The 24,865-nt window shown below is 46.0% G+C and overlaps 1 protein-coding gene across 1 annotated transcript in view; it reads left to right on the top strand.

Moving 5' to 3' along the window:
* Positions 1-24,865, top strand: part of RFTN2 (raftlin family member 2) — a 409,447-nt gene that overhangs the window by 162,393 nt on the left and 222,189 nt on the right. Inside the window, exon 4 of the mRNA XM_078680443.1 lies at positions 14,617-14,929. Within this exon, the coding sequence (XP_078536569.1) occupies positions 14,617-14,929 (313 nt within the window). The remainder of the gene's footprint in view (positions 1-14,616; positions 14,930-24,865) is intronic.

Below are 24,865 nucleotides of genomic sequence, written 5' to 3'. Positions count from 1 at the left end.
GGAAACGCTCCCAAATCAGTCAAATAATTACTGTCTATTTTAACATATTTTATATACCATTTATTCAGTATACCAAAAATATTTCCAAAACTATAATTCACACTTGAAAGAAAGTGAAAAAACGGCGCGCAACCCCCATTAACTTCACAGGACTTCAGCCCCCTCCACCCCTCCCGTCTGCTGTGGAAGCCGAAGATAACATACATCCCAGATACACACAGAGCCGCACCTGAACGTTTCACATCTCTATAAAGAACCATTTGAATGTTAATTAGGCCTTGCACTTGTTTTACCCATTCTAAGAGCCCCTCCAGCTTTACTCTACCTACTGATTAAACGTTCATGTCCCCTTAACAAAAAATAAATACATTTCTCCCCCCCCCCCCCCCCGAAATTTCGTTGCAGTTCCGTCTCTGACTGACATTGAATTAAAAGAACTAACAGTAGGGGATAACATAAGAACATGACTGAAGTCCACTGAGCTTAATCAAATTTATAAATCGTAATTTAAAACTAATAATTGCAAATAAATAATGTATATAAAGAGTGATCAAAAGGAAATGGAACAGTAGTTGAAAAAATAGAAAACAGTGCCAAAGTCAAAAATGCGGTGACTCAGAGACTGTGAGAGAAATAAACAATTGTAGTGACCAAACCACATTTTACGGTACATCACAATAGAAACAGTTAGATACTCACCTTTACCAATGCTTTATAAGATGTAGAACAATGATAGTCACAAAACAGATAGTCGTTTGACGGAACTCTCAATAATGCTTCTATCACTGCAACCAAAAATTAATGGCACAGATTTCCTGTCAATACACACTCATATATGTCTCTTCAACCAATCATATTTGTTCCCCGCACAATTTCATAATCAAATTAACATTTCAGTTGGTTATCCCTTTCAATATTTTCAAAGTCACATAAAGGTCACCCTTCACCCTCTGCCTTCTCTGGGTGTTACCATGGTAACAGCTCATTCTGCACCTGGCTGAAGGCACAGGTCAAAAGTTCATATCTCAACGTTCTAAATCAAAGCAACAAGGCTCCTTTCCCTCCAAACACACCTGCCTATCCACTATTTTTTTACATTTCATTTTTTTTCACGACCAATAGAAGTTTTCGTTTTAAAAAAACAGTAACATACAACGTAGTCTTCAATCTTGAGGTATAAGAATCAACCAATCATTTTTAGTTATTCATCAACACCAAACCTCATCCACTTTTTTATCCTCACTTTCACCTTCTAACTGCCATTCCACTTCCAGAACCCATCGGAGTACTACTGCATCTGCCTTGAAAATGAAGGTTTGGCTTTTAGGACACAGCTATATTCACTGGAGTGAAAAATATGCTGCAAACAGACGAATTTCTAACCTTGACTTACCAAATGTGCACATTACATGGATTGGCCAAAGAGGATTGAGATGTCACCAATTGATACCATTGGTGAAAACTTGTATGCATCTCCCTGAACCTAACCTTATAATTGTGCACTGTGGTGGGAATGATCAAGGCACATTAACAGGGGTAGGTCTGGAAATGCTTCTAAAAGACACCTTTCGTCAATTGATGTCACTTTTTCCTCGAACTGTCTTGGTGTATTCAAATATATGCCAAAGACAGAAATGGAATTGGTCCAATCAACGTTGTCCACAGATTGAGAAAGCAAGGAAACATGTAAATAAATCTGTTTCTGCTTTCCTCAGAGAATATAGCATGGGTTCTATATACAACAACAACGTGCGTTACAACATGCAAGGCATCTAAAGGAGAGATGGTGTTCATTTCACGGATGAGGGAAATAGAATCTTCCTCTGTAACATGAGACTCTGCATCGGTACTTACTTATAAGTGCAGAAAAAACTCAATTAACACAAGGGCTCTTTTAAGAGCCACCTTACATGTAAACACTCAAACTTGTAATTTATCTCCATCTTTCTTTATTTTTTTGTTTTCCGTGCGCGACCGGGTGCGCGCACCCCGCAACTTTTTTGCAAAAAAAAAGCTACTTTTAGACTTTCGGCGTCCTTAATAAACCCCTGAGGAAACCTACGAAATCAAACAGTCTCCACCCTACTCCCTTTCCATGCTCTCCACTATAGTTTTTCACAGTCTTGTGAATAGGGATGCGCGAGCGAGTGCGTGCACCCCGCAACTTTTTTTCACAAGAAAAAAAAAATATTTTCGCGTTCAGGGTCCTTACTGCACCCCCTGAGAAAACCTACCCGGCCAGACAATCTCTACCTTCTCCCCTTTCCAAGTTCTAACCCTTTGTTCTGTACAATATATTCACTCGCACTAACAAAATGGCGGTCAACACTTCCTGATTTCCTCCGAATCGAATGTTGACAGACGTTAAACAGCAAATCAGAATTCCGCTCGCGCACAGCACCTGTGCGCGCTTACAGATATATAATTGATTTCAACTTTAATTTTCTCAGCAACTACTGGACGGATTTACACCATTTAAACAAAAGCGTGATCTGCGAGCCGGACTACCTTTCTACCAAACTTCTTATAAATCCATTCAGTCGTTCGAGCTGTAGCCGTGTCTAAACGTCCTATGGAAAATAACATAGGAAAAACACGTTTTGGGACCCCCCTTTTATCTCAGCCCCCACTTGACGAATCCCCCCAAAACTTTCACAGAAGGAGCACAGAGGACCGAGCCATCTTCTTTGAGAAATTCGCAAATATTCGTCCACCGGGGCCAAAGTTTTTTTTTTTTTTTTTTTTTTTATATAAGACCTTTATTACACGTAGTCAGTTATACACAGCCATGTGCCTACAACCCTGGGGCCGGCTGCTAACACACCTTATACACGTTATCGAGATAGTAAACAGGTATATCCAGCCCAGTGTATATAAACCCAGCATTCAGTTTTGCAAGTCTTAAGGTCATAAATTTTCAGTTCGAACAGTAACTTGACAGTTGTGGACTCAGAACTACCCATAGTAGTAACAAAAGAAAATTGAGACTTCTACATTCCAGCCAATTTAGTAACAATATGCCGTTGAGTGATGCTGGACCATGACCCAAGGGCCCCAATGCTGTACCATTTCCCACGATCAAAACCACCACCCACTCAACGCTCTTCGTCTGTGTTCCGTGACAATAAATATGCCGTGAGATAGCACCAGAAGTCCCTGGGCCTAGATCTCGCCGGTAACTCTTCCTCATAAGTCTGTAGCTTGTCTCTACAACTGGTCATATCCAGTAGCCACCTGCTCGTTGTGGGTTTTAGTCTGCTGTGCCAGCATTGTGCGATCTGTCTCTTGGCCAATAACAGCGCTATCGCACAAAATTTACGCCTTGTAGCCCTTAAGTGTGGAATTACTCCCAGTAAACAAACACGAATAGAGCATTCCAGCTCAACTTCCAACATGGCAGCCAGTGTAGTAGTGACCTCCTCCCAGTAGGTTTGTACCGCTGCACAGTCCCATGCCAGGTGTATGAACCCCGCTCCCCCTACATTACACCTTTTACATCTGTCATTATCCTGAAGGCCAAATCTATACATACGCGCCGGTGTGTAGTATGCCTGATGAATAAATTTGTAATGAATAATACGTAGATTACCGTTTGGCGTGAGAATTTGTGTTAGTGCACATGTTTGTTGCCATTCCTCCTCCGTTAGTGATGTCGCCAACACCTCGTCCCATCTTTCCTTTGCTCTGTCCCCCGCCCCCGGTATCTCAGTCTGCGCTGTTGTGTACAATCTAGACACCAGGTGTGAGGTGTCTGATGAGGTGATGATCATTTGTAGTGAGTTCAGGCTCTCTGGTTCCTCCGGAAATGTTGGGAAAAATGTTTGCATAGCCCGTTTCAACCGGTAATGTGTGAATAGGAACAGTAGTGTTTTATTCTGAATATACCCCAAGTCTCCTGCTTCTACAAAGTGTCCCTCATGGAACATGTCTCCCATTTTTCCAATTCCTACCTGCTGCAATAACGACATTCCCACCTTCTCCCCCGTGACTGATAGCGCCTGGTGGCAAGGTAGTGGCATCGCTGGTGCGTATAATGGCTCTTTGTGTGCTAACCGTGCCAGTTTTCTCCAAGCCTTAACAGTGGTGTCAATTGTGTTAATATCTCGGTTATGCAGAGGTTGGCGTGTGTGGGACAGCATTGACGACAGCGGGATGGGCGCCGCATCTCCCTCTTCAATGGCCGTGTGTGTTAAATATGGTATTTCGTGGAACCAGTATGCCGCGTATTGTGCCTGAGCACATAAATAATACAACAGAAAATCAGGCACTCCGAAACCCCCTCTGTTGTACGGCAATGTGAGTGTATGTAAGGGCACGCGTGCTTGTTTTCCCGGCCAGATCAGTTTTAAAACCAGGGACTTAATGTTGCTAAACACTGCAGCTGGTGGTTCAATAGGGATATTATTAAAGAGGTACAGTAGCTTTGGCAGGACATTCATTTTTACGATCGCTATTCGATCCGCTAATGACAAAGGCAGTTGTATCCAGCGCGATACTTTATCGTCCAATTTGGACATAGCTGTACCATAGTTCGATCTAATCACCACTTCAGGATCTCTGTGATACATTACTCCCAGATACCGCACCGGGTCTGATTGCCACTCCAACGGGTAGTCTGTATCTTGCGAGGTCGTCGTGTCCGTTAAAGGAATAACAGAGGATTTGGTCCAGTTTATCGTCAAACCGGAGTGTCCTCCGAATTTTATATATTCTCGCATTATGGGGTTTAAGTGGGTGTTAGGGTCGCGTATATATAAAAGCATGTCGTCCGCATACAATGAGATATGCAGAGGTCTGGATGGGAACTGCAAGGCCGAAGTCTTGTAATTTTGCCGTATTATACAAGCCAGAGGTTCTAGTGCTAGTGCAAATAGTAGCGGTGAGAGCGGGCACCCTTGTCTAGTGCCCCGCTGAATCTTAAGGACCTCCGATATATACCCATTAACGCGCACCCTTGCACATGGATTAGTGTATAGTAGTGTGACCCATTGTACAAATCTCTTGGGGAATCCCATTCTGAGCAGAATAGTGAGTAAATAATCCCATTCGATGGAATCGAAAGCCTTGGCGGCATCTAACATGACCGCCACAGCTTTGGTCGATGGTTGGAGATAGTGCGATAACGCAAACAATGATCTAGTGTTGTGGGCAGTGGAGCGTGTAGGTATAAATCCCGCCTGATCTGGTAAAACCAAACTCGTCATAAGTGGCTTCAGACGCATCGCTAATAACTTCGCTAGTATTTTAGAGTCAGTATTTATAAGTGAAAGTGGTCTATAAGACTCACAGATCTCCGAGTCCTTACCAGGTTTGAGGAGCGCTATGATAGCCGCCTCACGCAATGTTGGTGGAAGTTCCGATTGCTCGAACGCTGCACCAAACATGCACACCATGTGTGGGGCAAGGAGGTCAGCATACTGTTTGTAGAATTCATTAGTAAACCCGTCCGGGCCCGGCGCTTTACCGTTAGGAAGGGACGTGATTATGTCCGTTATTTCCTCAACTGTTATTGGTGATGCCAACATTTCCCTCTGGCCATCTGAGAGCCATCCTATCGCCACATTCTCTAAATAGGTAAACGTGTCTTCTCGGGATGCAATCGGCCTTGATTTGTACAGTGCCTCGTATTCCCCAGCGAAGCACTCCACAATAGCAGTGGCCTGTGTGTGTGTCGTGCCATCCTTTGCCTTAACCCGTAAAACAGGTTTATGGCCCTTACCCTCACAGATTTTGGCTGCCAACCTATTGCCTGGTCTGCCACCTTCCCCATACGATCTGGCCGATATCCTCCTATCAAGGTATTTGATCTCGTCCTCGACAAACGACTGATGTTCAGAATGTAGAGTTCTCAACTCGCCCAGGTGTGTGACGTTGTGTGTGGTTTCATAAGCTTGTTCTAGCTCTCTCATGCGTGTTTCACATCTCGTAATTTGCCGTCGGATATCTTTTAAGATGCCGATCGTCGTGCTCATGCACACCCCACGTAATGTGGCCTTGAATGCTTCCCACAAAAGACCTGGGTCTTCCACCGTAGGTTCGTTGAGTAGGAAATACTCCCTGATCGCCTTGTGGATAGTGTCTGCATAGACCGTGTCTGTAAGTGCGCGTGAGTTGAATCTCCAATGAAAGGGAGGAGTGATATAGTTCGGCAGTGCCAACGTCAGTCTCACAGGATTATGATCCGACAGAGTTCTCGGCAAGACTTTAATCTCTGTCGTCCACAATGTAATGGCATCCGAACCCAGCCAGTAGTCTAAACGTGACCAGCTGTTATGAGCTGCAGAAATGTGTGTTGCGCCCGGAATATCTGGGAATTTGAGCCTCCAGATGTCTGTCAGTGACAGGTCGGAAATCATGTGAAGTAGCTTAGCCCTGGCCTGTTTATGCGGTTCTAGGGAGTTCGAGGAGCGGTCTACCCCTTCCACCATTGTTACATTCCAGTCCCCACCACAGATTAAGTGTGTATCCGGTAGTGTTTGAATATGTGACCATAATTCCTGGTAAAAGCCCGGGGTGTCAGTGTTGGGGCCATATACATTTAGAAGTGTTATTTTTTGACCACGGAGTGTGCCTGTCAGAATGACATATCTACCACATGTGTCACAGATCACCTTATCTACCGTGAAGTTCACTCCTTTCTGTATCAGCGTGATCACCCCCCTCGCGTAGGTGGAGTAGTTAGCCATGTATGAGGATTCCGCCCACCTACCTCCAATTTGAGTACGTGTGTGTGGTGCAATATGAGTTTTCTGTAGTACCGCTATATCTATTTCCCATCTTTTCAGGTAAGCGAACACTTGTCGAATTTTTTTTGGTTGATTCAGCCCCCGTACATTCCACGTTAAGAGGTTAATGTGATTCCTGCCGTGGCCTCCTGTTACCTGTGCCATGAGTTGAAGTGAATTGGTAATCCCGATACTGGAAGTTTATTTCGTGCAACATAGCACTGCAACACCCACCCGCAATCTAGGGGGGCCACTTCGGTTCCCAGCCCACCAACACTCCATAAGTACACTCGTGTTATCCGTCTCAGTCTCAAAACTTCAACAACCCGCCCCTTCCCCCCTCCCCCACCCACTCCAGCAACCCAATTCTGCCGAAGCCATTGACCCATTTTTAAACTCATACAACTAACCGTACTATACGTACAACTTTGGTGGGGTGTACCCTTTTGGAGGACCGCCTAGGGCACAACTCTACACCCACAATAGTGGATGCAGACGACTCACATTGTGAATACATGTCCATGTGTATTTTTTGTGTCCTTCCCAACCCCCCACTCTGACCCCGGACAACAACATACAATACTTGTCAGTGGTCGACCTCATTCTCGTTACCCTCCTTCGATTCAAGTCCTCGCCCATGTGGTCTGGTCTGCAAGTTCCATTCAGCAAGCTCCGTTGTGCTTGTTCGTGTGCAGTCTTGCACCTCCACCTCGTGCCTCAACACAAGCAGGCTCAATGTCCCACACCCAACTTTTCAGGTGTCTTGCATGCTCATATCAGTCAATATCATTATCCGGGCCTGAAAGGAGTAGAGTATTCAGGTGCATGTAATGTTTATCCCGTCTTCCTCAAGGTCTGTCCAGGTCACCTGCACGTGCACCATCAGATCACAAGGCTGCAACTAGCATGTGCGTTGTAGGTGGAACCACCGGGATATGAAGAGAGAGAACTGCATGTCTGTCCACAAGGCGGGGCTATGTTCCGTGCAAAGTCACTCCTCTACCTCCGAGTCCCCGTGTTGCTCCTCTCGTACGCGTTGTTTGTTGTGCTGTATAATTTTTTTGACGAAGTCCTGTGCTGCTTTCGGTGACTGTAATACCACTATCTTGTCCTTCCATGTCACTCGGAGCTTCGCTGGATACAGCATGGAGTACTTCACGTTCAGGTCCCTGAGTTTAGTCTTTACAGATGCAAATTCTTTCCTCGCCTGTTGGACCGCCATGGTGTGATCTGGGTAGAACTCCAGATTGTTTCCTTGGTGTGTGATTTTGCCCTTCTCGCGCGCAAGACGCAGTATTGTGTCTCTATCGCGGTAGTTGAGTATTCTCGCCACAATTGGTCGTGGTGTCGCTCCGGCTTTGGGTTTGGGTGCCAGCGATCTGTGGGCTCTTTCAACTATGAAGATATGGGATAGGGCTTCTGCTCCGAAAATGTCTCTGCATAGCTGCTCTATGTAGGTCTCCATTTTGCCCGTGTTGGTTGTCTCCGGCAGGCCAGCAATGCGTACATTATTACGTCTGGAGCGGGCTTCCAAATCCTCCTCCCGTGCCTTGATCACCTCCAGAATACGCTCCATACCGTTACATTTGCTAGTCGTGGCGTGTGATTCGTCCTCCACCGCTGATATTCATGATTCGGCTTCATCCAGTCTTTCATCATGTTTTTCTAGTTTGCTCGACATCCCGTCCATTCTACAAGTAAGACTGTCTAATTTACCGTTAATATCCTGCACATTAGCTTGTATGGACAGCAATATTTTTTCCATGGTGGACGAAGTTTCCGCCATCATTGCTCCTTCTCCTTCTGGCGCCTGGTCCGTGCCTTTCGAGGTTTTCTTGTGTTCAAAAGAGATTTTCGTCTGTTGTCTATCTGGTTTCCCCATTACTGGTGTTGTCTGAGGATTCTTATTCTGCGGCTTCGTCGTTTGCTCTACGGGCCTGAGGAACGCTACTGCGGCTGTACTCCTTGCAGTGATCCTTGTGGAAGATCTCGTGGGTCCGCGGGCGTCTAGCTTCCCTGTACCCCACGCACTCGATCTCAGATGTGTAACACCGTGTTCGTTGTCTTCCCGCTTGAGGGCTGTTGCTCATACCCGTGTGTGAACTGCGAATACTTCCATCACATACCTCGGCAGGGCTATGGTGCACTTTTGGCCACTAATGCGTGTGGTAGGGCCGCTCCACCGTGCAGTGCTGAAAGTGATTATTCCATACGTTAGCAAGCACTCTACTTGTCAGGGACCTTGGACCACGTTTGGCAACGCCGCCATATGGCGCGATAATTTGTTGTACCACGTGAGACTGTTGTAGGATCGCGCGGAAACTCTCTATGGTGTACTTGGCAGCTTCCGCCTGTCTATCTCTCTGCAGTTGTCACCACTAACCTTCCTCTGAGACCGGCGACGGATTTCGGGTTCTGGTTGTGAGTTGCTCCGTTCTCACTTTCCCGCCAATCCTCTCTCCTCGTTATGGCCCCAACATGGAGACACTCCACTGCACGTCCAGACCAAGACCGCAGGAATCCTCAATACGCAAGCAGGGGGGATGGTCCACCGAGGTCCTTCACCAGCGTCTTCTGTGCGTGTTCCAGCCTGCCCGGTGTATCACGCACCCTTCCCGTCTCACACCGCAGTTGTTTTCAGTCCCTGTGGACACGCGGCAGGTCGTCCTACAAGCAGACATGTACAGGAGTGCTCCGTTTCTTATCACCGCTCCGCTCACCCCGTCTGGGAAATGGGCGCCGCCATTTTGAGCGCGACCGATCCGTTTCAATTAAAGGGGCCGTGTCGAAGTGCGCTGTAATGGAGCACAGTTATTTTTCCATTTTCCCCCAAAGTCCATCTGGGTCGCACCTCCCCGTTCACTGCTCACCTGGCGTTCATAGTAAAAGCAGTCGCCAGGGCTGCGGGGATCTTAGCTGTGCAGAGAGCGCCCAGCGTACTCGGCGCCCGCCGCCATCTTGCGAGATCCTGCCCGGAGCATCCGCGATCCTCACCGTCTTATGAGCGATTAAGCTCCGCTCCGCAGTCGGTGTCTGCGTTATTCGGTGCCCGGGGTCTTCACATCACCGATTTTGTGTTTGCCAGCATTTGGGGTGGTCAACACGGACACTTAACGTGCATGTCCGTGAGCCGTCTGGCGGAGCTGTGTAGTTACCCAGCCATTCCGCTGTGCGCCCCCTAGCGCCTCTCTCCACCGGGGCCAAAGTTAATCCAAATAGAATGTTGCGGATTTCCTATGGAAACTAGGTCCTAACTATAACTACCTACCGCCAGTAGGTAATGTATATATTTTGCCCGAAACGCGTCATGCCGAGATAAGACCTATGGATAAGACCTATGGAAGATAATAAACCTACCTACTGAATACTATCTGCTGCGTGGTGGTCCGTGTATCTGTGGTGGTAGTGATAGACCAGTGAAACAGAGACTGGAAATATATATATATGTATGTATATATATATATATATATATATATATATATATATATATATATATATATATATATATATATATATATATATATATATATATATATATATATATATATATATATATATATATATATATAATAGTGTATTCTCCTATGTTTTCTCCCTTACTGTGCTTTGTTTCTGCATGTTTTCTTTTCCTGTTATGTTGTGGATACCTTGTGATTTTTTTTTTTTTACTTGTCTACTGGCTTAATAAATTTTTTTTTAAACGGTACCCCTTAGATATTTTTAACCACTCACTTCATCACCCAACACTCACTGTTCCATCACCTACACTCATCATCACTGTATCTTACTCTAAAGATCTCCGGCAAAGAGCCCCTTTGAGTAGCGTGTTGAGCATTTAATCCCAGCCCTACGAGTAGCTGCCTGATGATGAAGCATGACACCCTAATGGGTGTGTGAGGGCTATTGCTTCTGATCAGTCGGATCCTCTAACCAAGTTGATCAGCCCTTTTCCGACCGACAGCTTCCCTCTCCTCTTTCTTCCTTTCAAGCAGAACGTCACACTTTTGTGGTTAATGGATTTTTAATTGGACTAGGTGATAGCTTGCCTTGATCTCCACCTCGGTAGGGAAAGCGAGAGCTAGTTGTCAGTGCTCCTCATCCAGGTCTCCCAAATCTTGCTCCTAGCTTCCCTGCCCAGTCGTCAGTAGTCCCCGAGTGTTCCTCATTAACATCCCTGATGTCAACAAGATTAGCTTTTTGCGTAAATGTCCATCTAACAGTCTCCCCTTGTGTAGGGAGTACTCTTGGGCCTCCTCATCCTTTGCAATACATCTTCGGAGTGCGTGCCTCAACTAGCCATATCACAGCCATTGTGTTGGGGCCATCTGATATTCTCTCTTCAGGTAGTCAAATGTGACAATGCCGTTTGCATCCCAGACATTTGCCAATGTGGAAAGGCCAATATTGTCCCAGTCATGAAAGCCTCCCAGCGCCACCACAGGCTCCAGTCTAGCCCCTTCCCATAATGGCGTTTTAGGAGTAAGCCTCTTATCCCACTTCATCTCCCCATGCAGTGTGTGCCAAACTGCTATGACTGTCGCTGTTGCCAGTCTCATTGAGGAGCCCAGTTGCCCTCATACAGTGTATGAATGTTGCTCCGGGGTCTCATTCCCCATCTATCCTTCCAAAAGGCCAGTTTATCCCATGCCATGTAGGCCCAGTCATTGGCCATGCTGAGCTGTGATGCCTCGTAGTACATCCTGATATTCTGGAGTGCTATACCACTGTTGTATTTGGAGCGTTGCAGTACTTTCATTGCAATTCGGGATTGCCCCACCACCCAGAGGAGTGCTCTTACTATCTATCCAGTCAAAAAAGGCATCTGGCTCCTTTTATGGGTTATTTTGGTGAATATAGAGTACCTAGGGGGATAATTTTAAACATTGCCACTTTCCTTAAAATTGATTGCAGGAACGTGCTCCAGTGTTTCACATCTTTTTCCAACCCCATTGACAGCAAGTTTGCCTCATAGTGGGACGAGGAACCCCTGGTGATGCACACACCTAGGTATTTGAACTTGTGGAGTTCTATCCTAAGTGGCAACGGTAAGTCTCTGTCTTGAACCCACCCCTCCATAGGGAACAGCAGGGATTTCCCCCAGATGATCGTAAAGCTGGAGTAAATGATCACAATCTTAAATTGAATGGGGAAATCTAAGCTTGTAATAGTTTGGAAACACAAATATCACTCAAACATTGGAGGGCAAACAATTGCTATACAATAAGCTGCAGATATTACAGAACGCATCAGCGCGTCTCCTTACAGGTCTGCCCAAGTTTGCCCCAGTCTCGCACGAGCTTGTGAAGCTTCATTGGCTTCCAGTGCGGAAGCAGGTCCTATTTAAAACCATGTGTATTGTTTTCAAGGCAGTCCATGGAATCGGCCCACCGTTTCGAGGGCAGTATTTTCACTGGTAGAGACCAGGCAGACTTCTCAGGTCAGCCGCCCTTGGGCTGATAAAAACCCCACGCATTAGGAGGGTTTGTTGGGGGGTAGAAGTTTCAGCCGAGGAGGTGCTGTCGCCTGGAATGCCCTTCCGGTGACCCTCCGTTTGTCTCCTGATCTGATGACCTTTCGCAGAAGTTTAAAAACATGGCTGTTTACAAACTAAATAGGAGGCCTTGCAAGGGGAGCTATCATGACAGCGCCAGGACACCGTATGGTAACAGTGCGCTATACAAATGTCAAAAATAAATAAATAAATAAATAAATAAAATAAATTGAACAAACAGACTCATACCAGTATTTGGGTGCATAGCAAAGAAAGATTATGGATCAAGCTGGCCAACTGAAGGTTGTAAACTATAAAGCATGCCACCTCTAATATCAGCTCAGCCTACTGTATAACAATTTATTCAGTCGACCAGTGAAGTCTATCTTAGATTTATTCCAAGTAAAATTTCACCAGGCTGCCACGTATAGTTCACCAAATTATGTGGATAAACTTCATAACACATTTGAAAAAATACCAAGTGAAGCAACTAGATATATTTTTGGCTTCCCCACACCCAATTGAGACTCAAATGTGGGCTTTTAAATAAGGAATATATTTTAGATCTGCTGTTTATCTGGAAAGTGTCACCTGGAAAGAAATATGCATTTTCCCTAAAGTCTACTCTTGCAATAATGTCACGCATACAGCCATTCATATACCCCATCACTCACATATACTGCCTTTCACATACTCAGTCACTAACCCATATTGACACATGCATACAATCACCGACACAGCGATACAGACACTCACTCATCCATACAACTTCTCACACAAGCAACAGTACCCCATACAGCCACTGACTCACCCACTCATTGATCCATACAGGCAGTCACACATTTCTTCATCCACAAAAAAGACACCCAGACAACCATAGACATGGTCAGACAACCAATCAATCACCAATAGAGCCATTCGCGTACCCACTAACATACTCATAGACCCACTTAGACATCAACTGACAGACAGATACACACATTCACACAACTAGTCACTCACCCATACATTTACTGAGATACCTAATCACTCAATTATATAGTGAGTCACGCATCCACTGAGTCATCCATACAGTCACTCATACACCCACTGATTCACCAATACACCTTGGTATATATATTTCGGCCCCAGGGACCCCAAGGGCCCAGCCCCTGGGGCCCAGCTATTTTCTTGCTTTCTTTTCGGCGTGGCCCCCCTCCCTGTGCCAGTTTTGCCCTGGGGCATACCCTGTTGTTTTCCTTTTTTTTTGTTTGGAGGCGGGCTGCGCGGCCCCGCTCCTGAGGCCATTTTCGGTCCCAGGGACCCCATCACCTGGGGCCAAGCCTAATGTTAGAAACAAAAAAATGGGTAGGGGTCTTTCCTTAAAAAAAAAAGAGTCACAAGATGGCTGCCAACACTTCCTGGTTGGAACTGTTGGTTGCCAATCAGATCGCAGGCTCGAGATCGGAAGGGTTTGCGGATCTTTTGCGTCAATATACGGATATCTGGGATATCTTCAAATTTCTCAGGAACTACTGAACGGATTTACACCATTTAACACAAAGAGTGCTTTCTGAACTAAGAGCTACATTTTTGGCAAATTTGGAGTAATGCCGTTCAGCAGTTTGGACTGTAGCTGTGTCTAAAGTTTCCTTTAGAAATTAACATGGGGAAAACTTGTTTTGGGACCCCCCTTTTTTCTCAGCCCCCGCTTGATGAATCACCTCGAAAATTACAACAGAGGAGCTGACCTGACTACCCTATTAGTTTTGAAAATGTTGCGAACATTCATCAATCGGCGCCAAAGATATTGGCAAAAGCAAAGAAAGTTTTTTTAATAGAAACAAGGTCCTAAGTATACCTACCTACTGGCGAGTATATGTATATTCATACACCCAGACACACACATACATATGATGTCATTAACAATGTCATTTCAGTTGTCATCAGTGATGTCATAGAACATGTCGGAGTGTTGCAATGTTTCAAGTCATAAGTAGTGCATGGCGAGAGCACGAGTTACAGTTACTTGAGTTAACTATATATAACTGGTGAATTTTAGTGGACCGACAACCCCCCTCCCCCCCAACACTCCTTGATCTCCCCGCCAGCGGACAGCAACCCCCTTTCTTCCAGGAAGGAGCAGTGGTGGATCTTATTGGGGTTTTGTTCGTCGAAAAAATCAATTTCCTACGGTAACTAGGTCCTAACTATTACTACACATTGGCAACTATGTATATGCCCTATGCCTTGTAAGGGCACCGCCAGCTATAGTACACAACATATCAAAAGTCATTTGTTCCTCTCTCTCTTGTAAATATGGTTTTATGAGGGTCTACTAATCTTCAATATCAGTTCAGTTTATTTTCACTCCTGCAAAAAATAAAACAAATGTTACATAGTGTTCCCCTTATATTTTAGGTCAATGAGGCATCCAAGAGAGGGCGAAAATTTGTTGGATTTCTTTCAAGACCTATACCTCCATCCAAACCAAGCAACGGTACCCATCATATGGATGCTGAAGACGTGTCTGAAGCAAAACATAAAAGAAAAGTAGAGCAGAGGAAAGATGATTTGGATGAAAATTACAAAGACTGGATGGAAGGAACACTGAGTGGTCAGTCATCTGAAAGTGGAATAGAGGAAGAAAGCCAAGAAGAAACTGGGAACTTTCATGAGACAGTTTCCCAATCTGGAAGAGACAGCAGTCTCTTGAGATCGCGAAAGGGAGAAGGTAATGTATATTTTTAGTAGAGCAAATTCATAACTCTGTTTAATAGGTGCCTATGTCATCATGATTTTGTTGTAACCAATGTATTTTGTAATGTTTGCCAGTTTTTAGGATTTAAAATACGTTGATCTTAGTAATGTTCTTCTGTCTGTAATTTTCTGATTGTCCATTTCATGGGAATAATTTGTTAGATTATACTCACGGGGGGTTTAGCTTTATTTTCTTGGTTTCATCCAATCAGTGAAATACCTGAGTGGCATATTTTGTTTTACTTTCTTCCTCCACAGTGCCACTTAACCCCTTCGACGCTGATGACGAGCTGGGATCGTCATGAGGTAGCCTCCTCGCACGCTCATGACGAGCCCAGCTCGTCATGAAACATGGGAATCAACAAATCTCAGCACAGGAGGGGAATACCATCAGCATTGATGGTGTTAAATCATAGTTTTGAAAGTATTAATCCAGTGTTTTGTATCAGTCCAGTGAAGAGGCACACACAGGTGGTATTGTGCTATTTTGTTTTCACTAGTGAGTGTTACTCAGCCCAAGCAATTCATTGGCATCTCATCTGCTTGCTGAAAGGACTGTGTTACTTTCCAGACCCATGGATCACAGAGCTGTTTTGCTGTGATGTATTGTATGGGTGATCATTCATGTCTAACCCCCAGTTGAACTGCAGTTACATGTTGCTTTAGTTAGAAACTCATTAATAAATCAAGATTGATGTTTACAGGAAAATCATGGGATAATCCTGTAATGCACCGTTATGTTGTTTTACTGATATCTATCATCTATTTATTTTTAGGAAAGGCTTACTGAATCACTTTGTTCATCCAAAACATTTGGAGATATAAGAGTGAGGGACTTGGATCTCGTAAGTGTTGCAATTGGAGCAGAGATATATGCAAGTGCAGTGTTCCAGGAAAGGTACTCCTGCACCATACTAATGTGGCAATTGCTGTTTCCATTGCTGCTGTGGGTTAAATATATATATATATGTATATATATATGTGTATATATATATATATATATATCGGGCTGCCTCTCATGTTTACAACCATTAGCTGTGGGGCTGCCACTCACATATGCTACCTTTCATACAGGTAGTAAATGTGGAGAAGTGTGGCTCAATGGTTAGAGCGGCAGACCCTGAAGCAGAGATCGGCCCTGGACCGGGGTGCAATTCCCGATGCGGCAGGGTCTTGGGTCAATGTCCGCGAACTCGATAATTCTCGCCTCGGTGCCTATTCTAATCATGAGTCCCACTCTGCAACTCTGGGCAATAGCTTGCTTAATCTCCACTACGGCCCCATCAACGCCGGGGATGCCTGGCTTCACCTTGGAGGTGCCCAGGAGGGACTATCTCACAGGGAAAGCCAGGACGGGTTCCCCAGCGGTATACAGCGCCAGGACACTCCGAGATGGAGTAACAGTGCGCTTTACAAGTAAACTTACCTACCTAAATAAATATTAAACTGAGGCCATTATTATAGAGGGAAGATGAATAAAATAAAAGAATTACCATGTGTATATGATGGATATCAGCAATGAATCCCTCAAGACATGGGGGTGATTATGATGGCGGACGGACCTAAGTCCGCCTGTCATCATCCCGGGAATCAGAACCAGCCGCCATGTGACGGCGGTCCCACACATGTAATTACAATGCGACCGTCACTGTGGTGGACGCATTATGCATGTTTACCATTGTGACGGGTGCTCTTGGCTGCAGCACCCGCCGCAATGATAAAAAGGTATATTGTGCATTTCCCAGCATTACGTGGCAGGCACCACACGTTGCCTGCCACATGGTGCAGGGAAATGTATGGGTACACGATAGGTGCCCCCCAAGTGCACAAGTGACATGCCCCTGCAAAAGGGGGGCCCGCACCAGGCCCCCAAAGTACATCCCTGCCAGCATTTGAATGGCGGTTGAACCGCCATACACAGGCTGGTGGGGATGCAGTGTCCTTATCTGGCCGACGGTGCCTGCTAGACACCGCCACCATTTTGTGGATGCAGGGTGGGTTCGACAGGCAATCATAATGATTGCCTGTGTGTCGGCCTTGTAGCAGATGGGCTTCCCGTCCCCCAGCACACTGCCCGCCATCCTTATCTGGCAGGAGAAGAATGGCTGCACAATGGTGGTGATCCCGCCACCGGCAGACCATCATAATGACCCTCATAGTTAGGAATTTAGGATCAGCCATGGGCACAGCATTATTCCTGGGTCCATCAAATATATCACGTCAGAAATAGTGTCCTAACCATAGACATATTGCAATGTGCTATCCTTGTCATCTTTAAGGTGTGACTGGACTCTGTGGTCATACCCTCCTTTAGTACTGTAATGCAGAGTTTCATTAATAATTCCATGTTAACATTGCAAAATTAGAAAATGCTGCTGTTAAATCAGCAGCTAGATTAACAAAAATATGACCATGTTCCAAAGTTCCAAGACAGGATTGACTGACTTGTTTACAATAGGGTTGAGCCTGGTTTTCAGATGCCATAATGGACAAGCCCTCTGATATCTCCAAAAGATTTTGATGTGGTGTATTCGAACCCCAAAAAGTACCTTAAAAAAAGGCAAATTGCTGAAAATCGTCAAGTCTAAGGGCATCAATACGATGCCCGTCCGACTCTCGTCTGATTGGCATGGTAGCGGAAGAAGGGTCGCCCAACAAGTTGTAGGCAGCTCCCCTGCCCTAATTACAATGTGACCGCTTTCACAGCAGTTGTAAAATGTATTTTTTCTAGTGTGGCTTGTGCTTAGGACTGCAGCACAAGCCACAATACAAAATATACTCTTTAAAGACATCCCTGCACCATGAGGCAGGCATCATGCGGTGCCTACACATGGTGCAGGGACGCTATGCTGCCCACCATTCCCTATAGTGGAGGGCCAGGGGGGATGGTCCCGCTAGGGGCCCCCAAAGTAACTTTCCGCCTGCTTTTTATGGCGGAAAGGTCCATTGTAATCCCTACGGCAGTGCCTGAGAAAGCACTGCCCCTATTGTAGGTATTACTGACCCTCTGACGGGCGAAAGTGTCGGACTGTCCCTCCGTCTGCTGCCTCCAACCGCACACATTGTAATGTGTCGGTCAGACCGCAGAAGCAGATGGCAGTTGGACCGCATCCTGTGAGCCATCAGATGTGGTCCGACCGCCATCAGAATAACCCCCTTAATATGCCAAAAGGGAAAACAACAGTTAACTCTCTTGAATAAATTCCCTTTCCACCTGAAAGTGGCCCACTCCATTGGTTTCTTCAGGAACGCAGTATTTCTTTATGCTTTGCTGATTCCAGATGGCACACCTCTCACTGCTCACTTCTCAATCTGAGTGACCAGCATTTAGAGCCATTTTATTTTGCTATAGTTAAGTAAAACAGGGCCTGATGTTCAAAACCATGAATTTGAAAATCATAAATTATTAAAATTAACACATTGCAATTTGTGAATCCCGTAACACTATGTGCAAACCACCTTTATTTCCAAATCACTATTTTGTAGGCGCCACCGTCCCTAACTAAAGATTCACAAAATACAATTTGGTGTACATTGCAATGTGCAAATCTGTTGTAGTTACTTGTGTGCCACAGACAACAAATTGCATATGCAGTGACTGAAGGCCTACCTGACCAGGAAGTCAGTCAGGAGCAGTGCCGCAGGGCCAAGGAGCCATGCAGAGAGCAGAGGTAGAAACCTACAGCATTGCTAACACCAGATCATAAACAATGACAAGACGTGGGCCACAAGACAATGGTGGAAGAAAAAGGAAATGTCAGTGCCCTGAAATTGGACCTCCCGGACAATACAAAAAAAAAGAACTGACGGTGCATGCAAAACCGTTTAAATGCAGTGGGATTGACACACTGGAATATTGAACAAATTAGCAAGCAGTGGTGTAACCTTCTCTCCACGACCAAAGAGGGAGTAAGAAGCTGGAGGCAGGATGCACGTGGACAGAGGAGGACCTGGCATAAGCCACCCATATCAGCTAAGGACAGCATGATAAGAGTTATCCCTCCAGCCTGAGGCAGTAACTGGAGTTGCAAATATTGACACATCAGCCCATTTACCAATACTACCAGGTAAGTACATCAAAAAACCTAATAAAGATTTGGTTTATAGGTAGGACGTTTAGCCATAAATAAAATTGTGTGCTTCTCAAAATGTAAAATATTTTATCACATACAAAGCCTTCATGTAATCTTTTACAATCCATGTCAGATTTATAACATTACAAAATCAATAGATTTTGAGTAATGTATTTCATGTACCCTATATATGATGCAATTGGCCGTGGTGTTTACATGATATTCCGGCCCAAATGTTTAATTAAAATGTAGTCATCATTACATTGAGCAGAGATTGCATCTGATATATGTTAGTGTTTTGAAAGTAATATTACATGTAAACTTTTATGCGAGGATATAAAATTACATGTTCATTAGGAAATTCTAAACATGCCTTTGGAGCCAGGCACAGGCAGAGGGACACCCCTCCGGTACTGAAGATATACGATCTGCACCAGTTACTACTGCATCCTGCAGTAGTCTAGCTATTGATCCAACCCCATCAGCAGAGGCAGTGATTATTCTTGCAGTTGTGGCTACAAGAAGTGCAACTACAACTATGCTTTCATAACCAATCATGGACATCAATATAACCTTTAGTACTTAGACAAGATAGATCTCAGAAGAACGTGGGTGCCAATTACAAGTAGGCATCCTTACTCCTACTCATATCCATAGGCTTGAGAAATCTATATAGTTGATCCAACGTAAGTAGCACGCAGCAACACGTGAGCTAAGTAGGAGGGTGGAAGGCCACAAGCGGTGTATTGCAGAGGGCATTAGATTGACATGTCGGAAATAACAAAATCAATCAAGGACCTTTGTAATGTTATAGCTGCTGGGGCAGCTGCACCCAGATGTAGACAGAAGCACACAGATAGCTTGCATATACAACTACATCCATGTACTGCAAATATATAGGTTGAACTTGAGAGACAAAGTGCTGATGTTGTAAGAAGCCTACAGCAAATCACTATTACACTGTAAGGATTATAGGAAGGTAATGCAGCCATGAAACCTCTCTGTGCAAGGGGAAAGAGAGGAGGCCTCTAGTCCCAGCTATGCATCTCTGGCCCTCAAGCCTGAGCAAGGTGCAGAATGAGACACTGTATGTAAAGGAGAGACCAGCGAAATGAAGCACCAGGCCGAAAGCGAACGAGACAGAGACGCAAACACAGCCCCATAGAATACTATACATAATTTGTTTTGTTTTATTGTAATTTCATTCTTAATAGGTAGAGTTATTTTGTGAGCGAATGCTGCCGCTTGGCATCATTTATTGTTCAACTCATATTCTGCATCATGATCTGTGATTAAACCCTCACAGGTAGTTACATCAAGATAAATAGTTTTACCTTTTCCTTATTTTGTAAACATATATATAGAAAATTACCTAAAAAGAATTGTTGGTCACCTTAGTCCGTCTCATGCTGCTGCTCTTGCTGCAACTTGTCCTGGGAGTGGGCTCCATGGGTAGACTTTGTCTTCATCTTAATCATTACTGACCACGTCTACAGGGAGCCCCTTCCTTATTGTGATATTGTTCAGCACAGCACATGTAGAAGCTATCTGGCAGCATTTCTCCCCCCATTTTTGTAGATATCCTAATCTGCCTTTCAGGGGTCCAAATGTTCTCTCAATGATGCTCCTTGTATGCTTGTGTGCAGCATTATACCTCCCTTGAGGTACGGGGATTTAGATATGGGGTGAGACTCCAAGGACGTAAGACATGCTCGCTACCATCAAATACATGTATGTTACTGTTCATATTTTTATTATAATCCTCAAGAAAATCGTACCAAATAACCACCTGTCTTGGAGGTTTACTGTTGCTTCTGGTCTTAAAGTGCTGAATATCTGAATGTGTACCAGTCGTATGTGTCACAGGATACCATGATATTATGACTGTGATCATACACCTAGCATTCTGTGGGCCTCATTTAGAATTTGTAAGACTAAGTGCTGCGCCACAAACAGGACTGTGTTCAGAGTCAGGTGTTTCTGGTGGTGCCCTGCTGGCTCCACCACTGGAACCTTACACTGACAGCTGATGGGCATCGAGCCGTCAGTGTAGGTACCCAGACTGCTTTATTTAGGGGGGATGTTTTTATGTTCTTTTTTTCTCTTCAAAACTGCAAGTTAAAGCCTGGTCGTTACAGACAAAGAGAAAAAAAGTATGCTAACAATCTGGGAGAAAACTCCCAGGGCGTAAGGGCCATTAGTGTTTTTTGTTTTACAAAAATAAACTTCTGCTTCTGCAGCTTGTTTTAGTAAAAAAAAGACAAAGTTTGCTAAGCGTCTGGCTGAAAAATGATGGCTGCTGAGGTAACTTTCAACGCCTTCAGAGGAGCCTCCCTAGCAGCAGCTCCTTCAGAGGCTGAGTCCTCCGTCAGGCAGGCTGTATGTCCGCCAGGGCAGTGGAGTATACACTTCCATGGCAGAACAGAGTAGAGTCTGACAGGTTCTAAATGACCCCCTTGTCTACCCAGCAAGGCTGCGGCCACCAGCATGAAAATCCATACTGTTTCATGTTATGTTATGTTATGTTATTGTTATTTGTTGTGCGCACAGCTACTCCAGCTAAGGAGCGTCCTGGCGCATTTGACAAGGTAAGGCATAACACAACAGGTGCTAACAGAAAACTAAAAGGGGGCAACTAAAACAGAAAGGTTTTTATGGCTTTCCGGAAAGCCGTGAGGTCCTCCAGCAGGCGGATTTCAACCGGAAGAGAGTTCCAAGTTAGTGCAGCTTTAACGCTGAAGGAACGTCACCCCACGCGGCAAAGCCTGTATCTAGGAACTCCAGCAAAGGCCTGGCCTAGGGAACGGAGAGTGCGTATTGGGACATAGAAAGAAAGAAAGCTGGACATAATTTCAGGGCCTATGCCTCTCAGAATCTTAAAGGTCAAACAAAGGACCTTAAAAAGGATACGCTTCCTCACTGGAAGCCAGTGTAAGGAGCGAAGGACACTTGACACCGAGCAAAATCTGGGCAGGCCAACAATCGCTCTGGCCGCAGCATTTTGTACCCGTTGCAGGCGGGTAAGCTCAGCCTGATTAGCCCCAACCAGGAGAGAGCTAGCGTAATCCAGTCGAGAGATGATAGTGGCCTGGATTACCAGCTGCCTGGTTGGGGCATCAAAATATTTGAGGACTGGTCTTAAGCCTCTCGGCAGGCCAAAACAACAGGCATCTGTTTTTTTGGTGTGTCCTACAAAGGTAAGGCCAGCGTCCAACCAGACTCCCAGATTTTTTAACTCTGACACCGGCGTCGGAGTTGGTCCCAACTCTGGTGGCCACCATTGGTCACCCCATAGTTCCACTCCCCTTCCGACAATCATAACTTCTGTCTTAGTGGCATTGAGCTGGAGACAGTTCCCCGTCAACCAGCTAGCCACCGCCTTCAGTCCATCCTGAAACCTGGGGGCATCTTGTTCCGCATCCCCGCTGAGAGTAACCGCCAGCTGAGTGTCGTCGGCATATGAGACCAAAGTTAGGCCCCACTGCCTGGCGACCACAGCCAGCGGTCTCACGTACAGATTGAACAACGTGGGACTCAGCGAGGATCCCTGCGGAACCCCCATGGCCAATGGCTGGAAATTGGACTTGAAGGGAGGGATGGCAACACAGAAGGAACGATTGCTGAGGAAGGAGCGGAACCACTGTAGCGCCTGGCCCCCGACACCAATCTCCTCAAGCCGACACAGAAGGATATTGTGAGAGACCGTGTCAAAGGCGGCGCTGAGGTCTAACAATATCAGCGCCGCCGTCTGACCGGCATCCAGCACCGCCCGTAGATGCTCTACCATCACGAGGAGAGCAGTCTCCGTGCTGTGACCAGCACGGAAACCATTCTGTGTGGGATCAAGGGCGTTGGTCCGGGCGAGATGTTCTGATAGGGCCAAGCTGACATGAGCCTCCGTTATCTTCGCCGGCCAGGGTAACAGTGAAATGGGACGATAACTTTCGGGCTTCAATGGGTCCAAGGAGGGCTTCTTGATGATTGGGGACACAACCGCCTGCTTCCACTTAGTTGGAACCACACCCGACTCCAGTGAGAGGTTGACTAGGGAGCGTACGACTGAGCGTCCCATAAAGGCCTGGTCTCTAAAAAGAGCAGGTCTTACTGGATCCGATGGAGAGCCAGATTTAACTTGCAAAGCAAGTTTGTCAAACCCCTCCAGAGAAAGAGGGGGAAATGAAAGCAGGGTAGTATGACATAGTGCCCCGTTGGAACTTCCCAGGCCGATCCCTATGCTGGGGAATGCTCGATAGATAGCTTGGACTTTTCCCAGAAAGTAAGAAGCAAGGGATTCGCAGTGGGAGATGGAACCCACAGTCACAGAAGAAGTCCGCTTTGCCAAAAGATCTTTCACGGCCTTGAAGATGGTCTTCGACGGGTTTGAGCTGTTGCGAATTTCTGCAGCATAAAATGCCGCACGGGCTCGACAGATGGCCCGGTGATAGATCTTGACGGAAGAAGCATACGCAGCTTTTAAATCAGCCTCATACGTCTTCCTCCATGCTCTCTCTGCCCGTCTACAGGCTCCCTTCAAGGCACGTAAGGCGCTGTCATACCAGGGACTCGACTCTCTAGTACTGATTTTACTCGATACGATGGGAATCAGAGTGTCCAGAGCCCTGGTAATCCAAGAGCAAAAGTGGTCATAGCCCTCTTCCACGCCATTCAATGGGTCCAGCGGATCTTCAACTAAAAGGCGATGAAAGTCTTCTAGCCTGAGTTTGTTCCAGAGTCTCCTGGATACCCGTCTGCCCGAAGGGATGGAAGGGGTCACAGGTATGGGACATTGAATGGTCACCAGGGAATGGTCGGTCCACGCTAATGGAGAAATAGATATGATTTTAGTCTCCGGCAGATTAGTAAAAAAGGGGTCGAGGATATGTCCCCCCATATGGGTAGGCTGAGAAACCAGCTGGGAGAGCTGAAAGGCCTCTAAGTCAGCAGAGATGTTGCATACCGTCAAGTTGGAAGGAGTATCAAAATGTAGGTTCAAATCACCCAAGATGGAATAGTTGGCACAATCTATAACAAGTGTGCCAACAGCATCGGGGAATGAATTTCTGAACACCACATCGCTGCCCGGCGGACGATACACAACCATCCCAGAGAACGTAAACTGAGGACTGACTGAGATCTTAAAAGATGCACTTTCACACCCGGCAATGTTAAGGCCGCTCCACACGCAGGAAAAACAGGACCTCACTATGAGAGCTATACCACCGCCTCTAGAAGATCTATTGAGAGTAAACATCGAATAGTCAGGGGGGCATGCTAGATTGGAAATAGCCGTATCCGCATCCTGGAGCCAGGTTTCAGTGATGGCAAAGACATCGGGGGCTTCATCCTCGATTAGATCGTGGATGTCTTGATGGTGTCTCAATGCTGATCTAAAATTCAGGTTTAGAACCCGCAGAAAGGGCGGAGGGCCCTTAATACGGTGGGCAACTAACAAACCCTTCCGGAGGATGGGCCCCGGAGGGTCAAGCTCCCAACCGTTGCAGCGGCAACGGTACGGGCCACAGAGCGGGTGAACAGGCGGGAGGCTACACCTCTGACTAACCTGTCCGATGGAATATAGACTTTCTCTAGAGTATGTCAGCATTGTGGCTCGAAGACAGATGTCTCACCTGCCACAGTCCTCCTACCCGCAGCGTCCCGCACGGCCTAAGCGCGGACGGGCGCAGACGGGCAGGACTCTGGCACGACTCCGGCCACGCGAAGGCGCGCCCGCTACGCGGTCCCGCTACGCTGGGGGAGGAGCTTTAAGTAGGCGTTCCTCGCTGGCTACTGCGCACTAAAGTGCAGGTAGCTGATGGTGACTACAGCAAACACTCACC

Source organism: Lissotriton helveticus, chromosome 3_1 (genome assembly GCF_964261635.1).
Source record: "Lissotriton helveticus chromosome 3_1, aLisHel1.1, whole genome shotgun sequence".
Lineage (NCBI taxonomy): Eukaryota > Metazoa > Chordata > Amphibia > Caudata > Salamandridae > Lissotriton > Lissotriton helveticus.
Note: the sequence above shows the minus strand (reverse complement) of the source record. Positions and strands in the feature narration are given on the sequence as shown.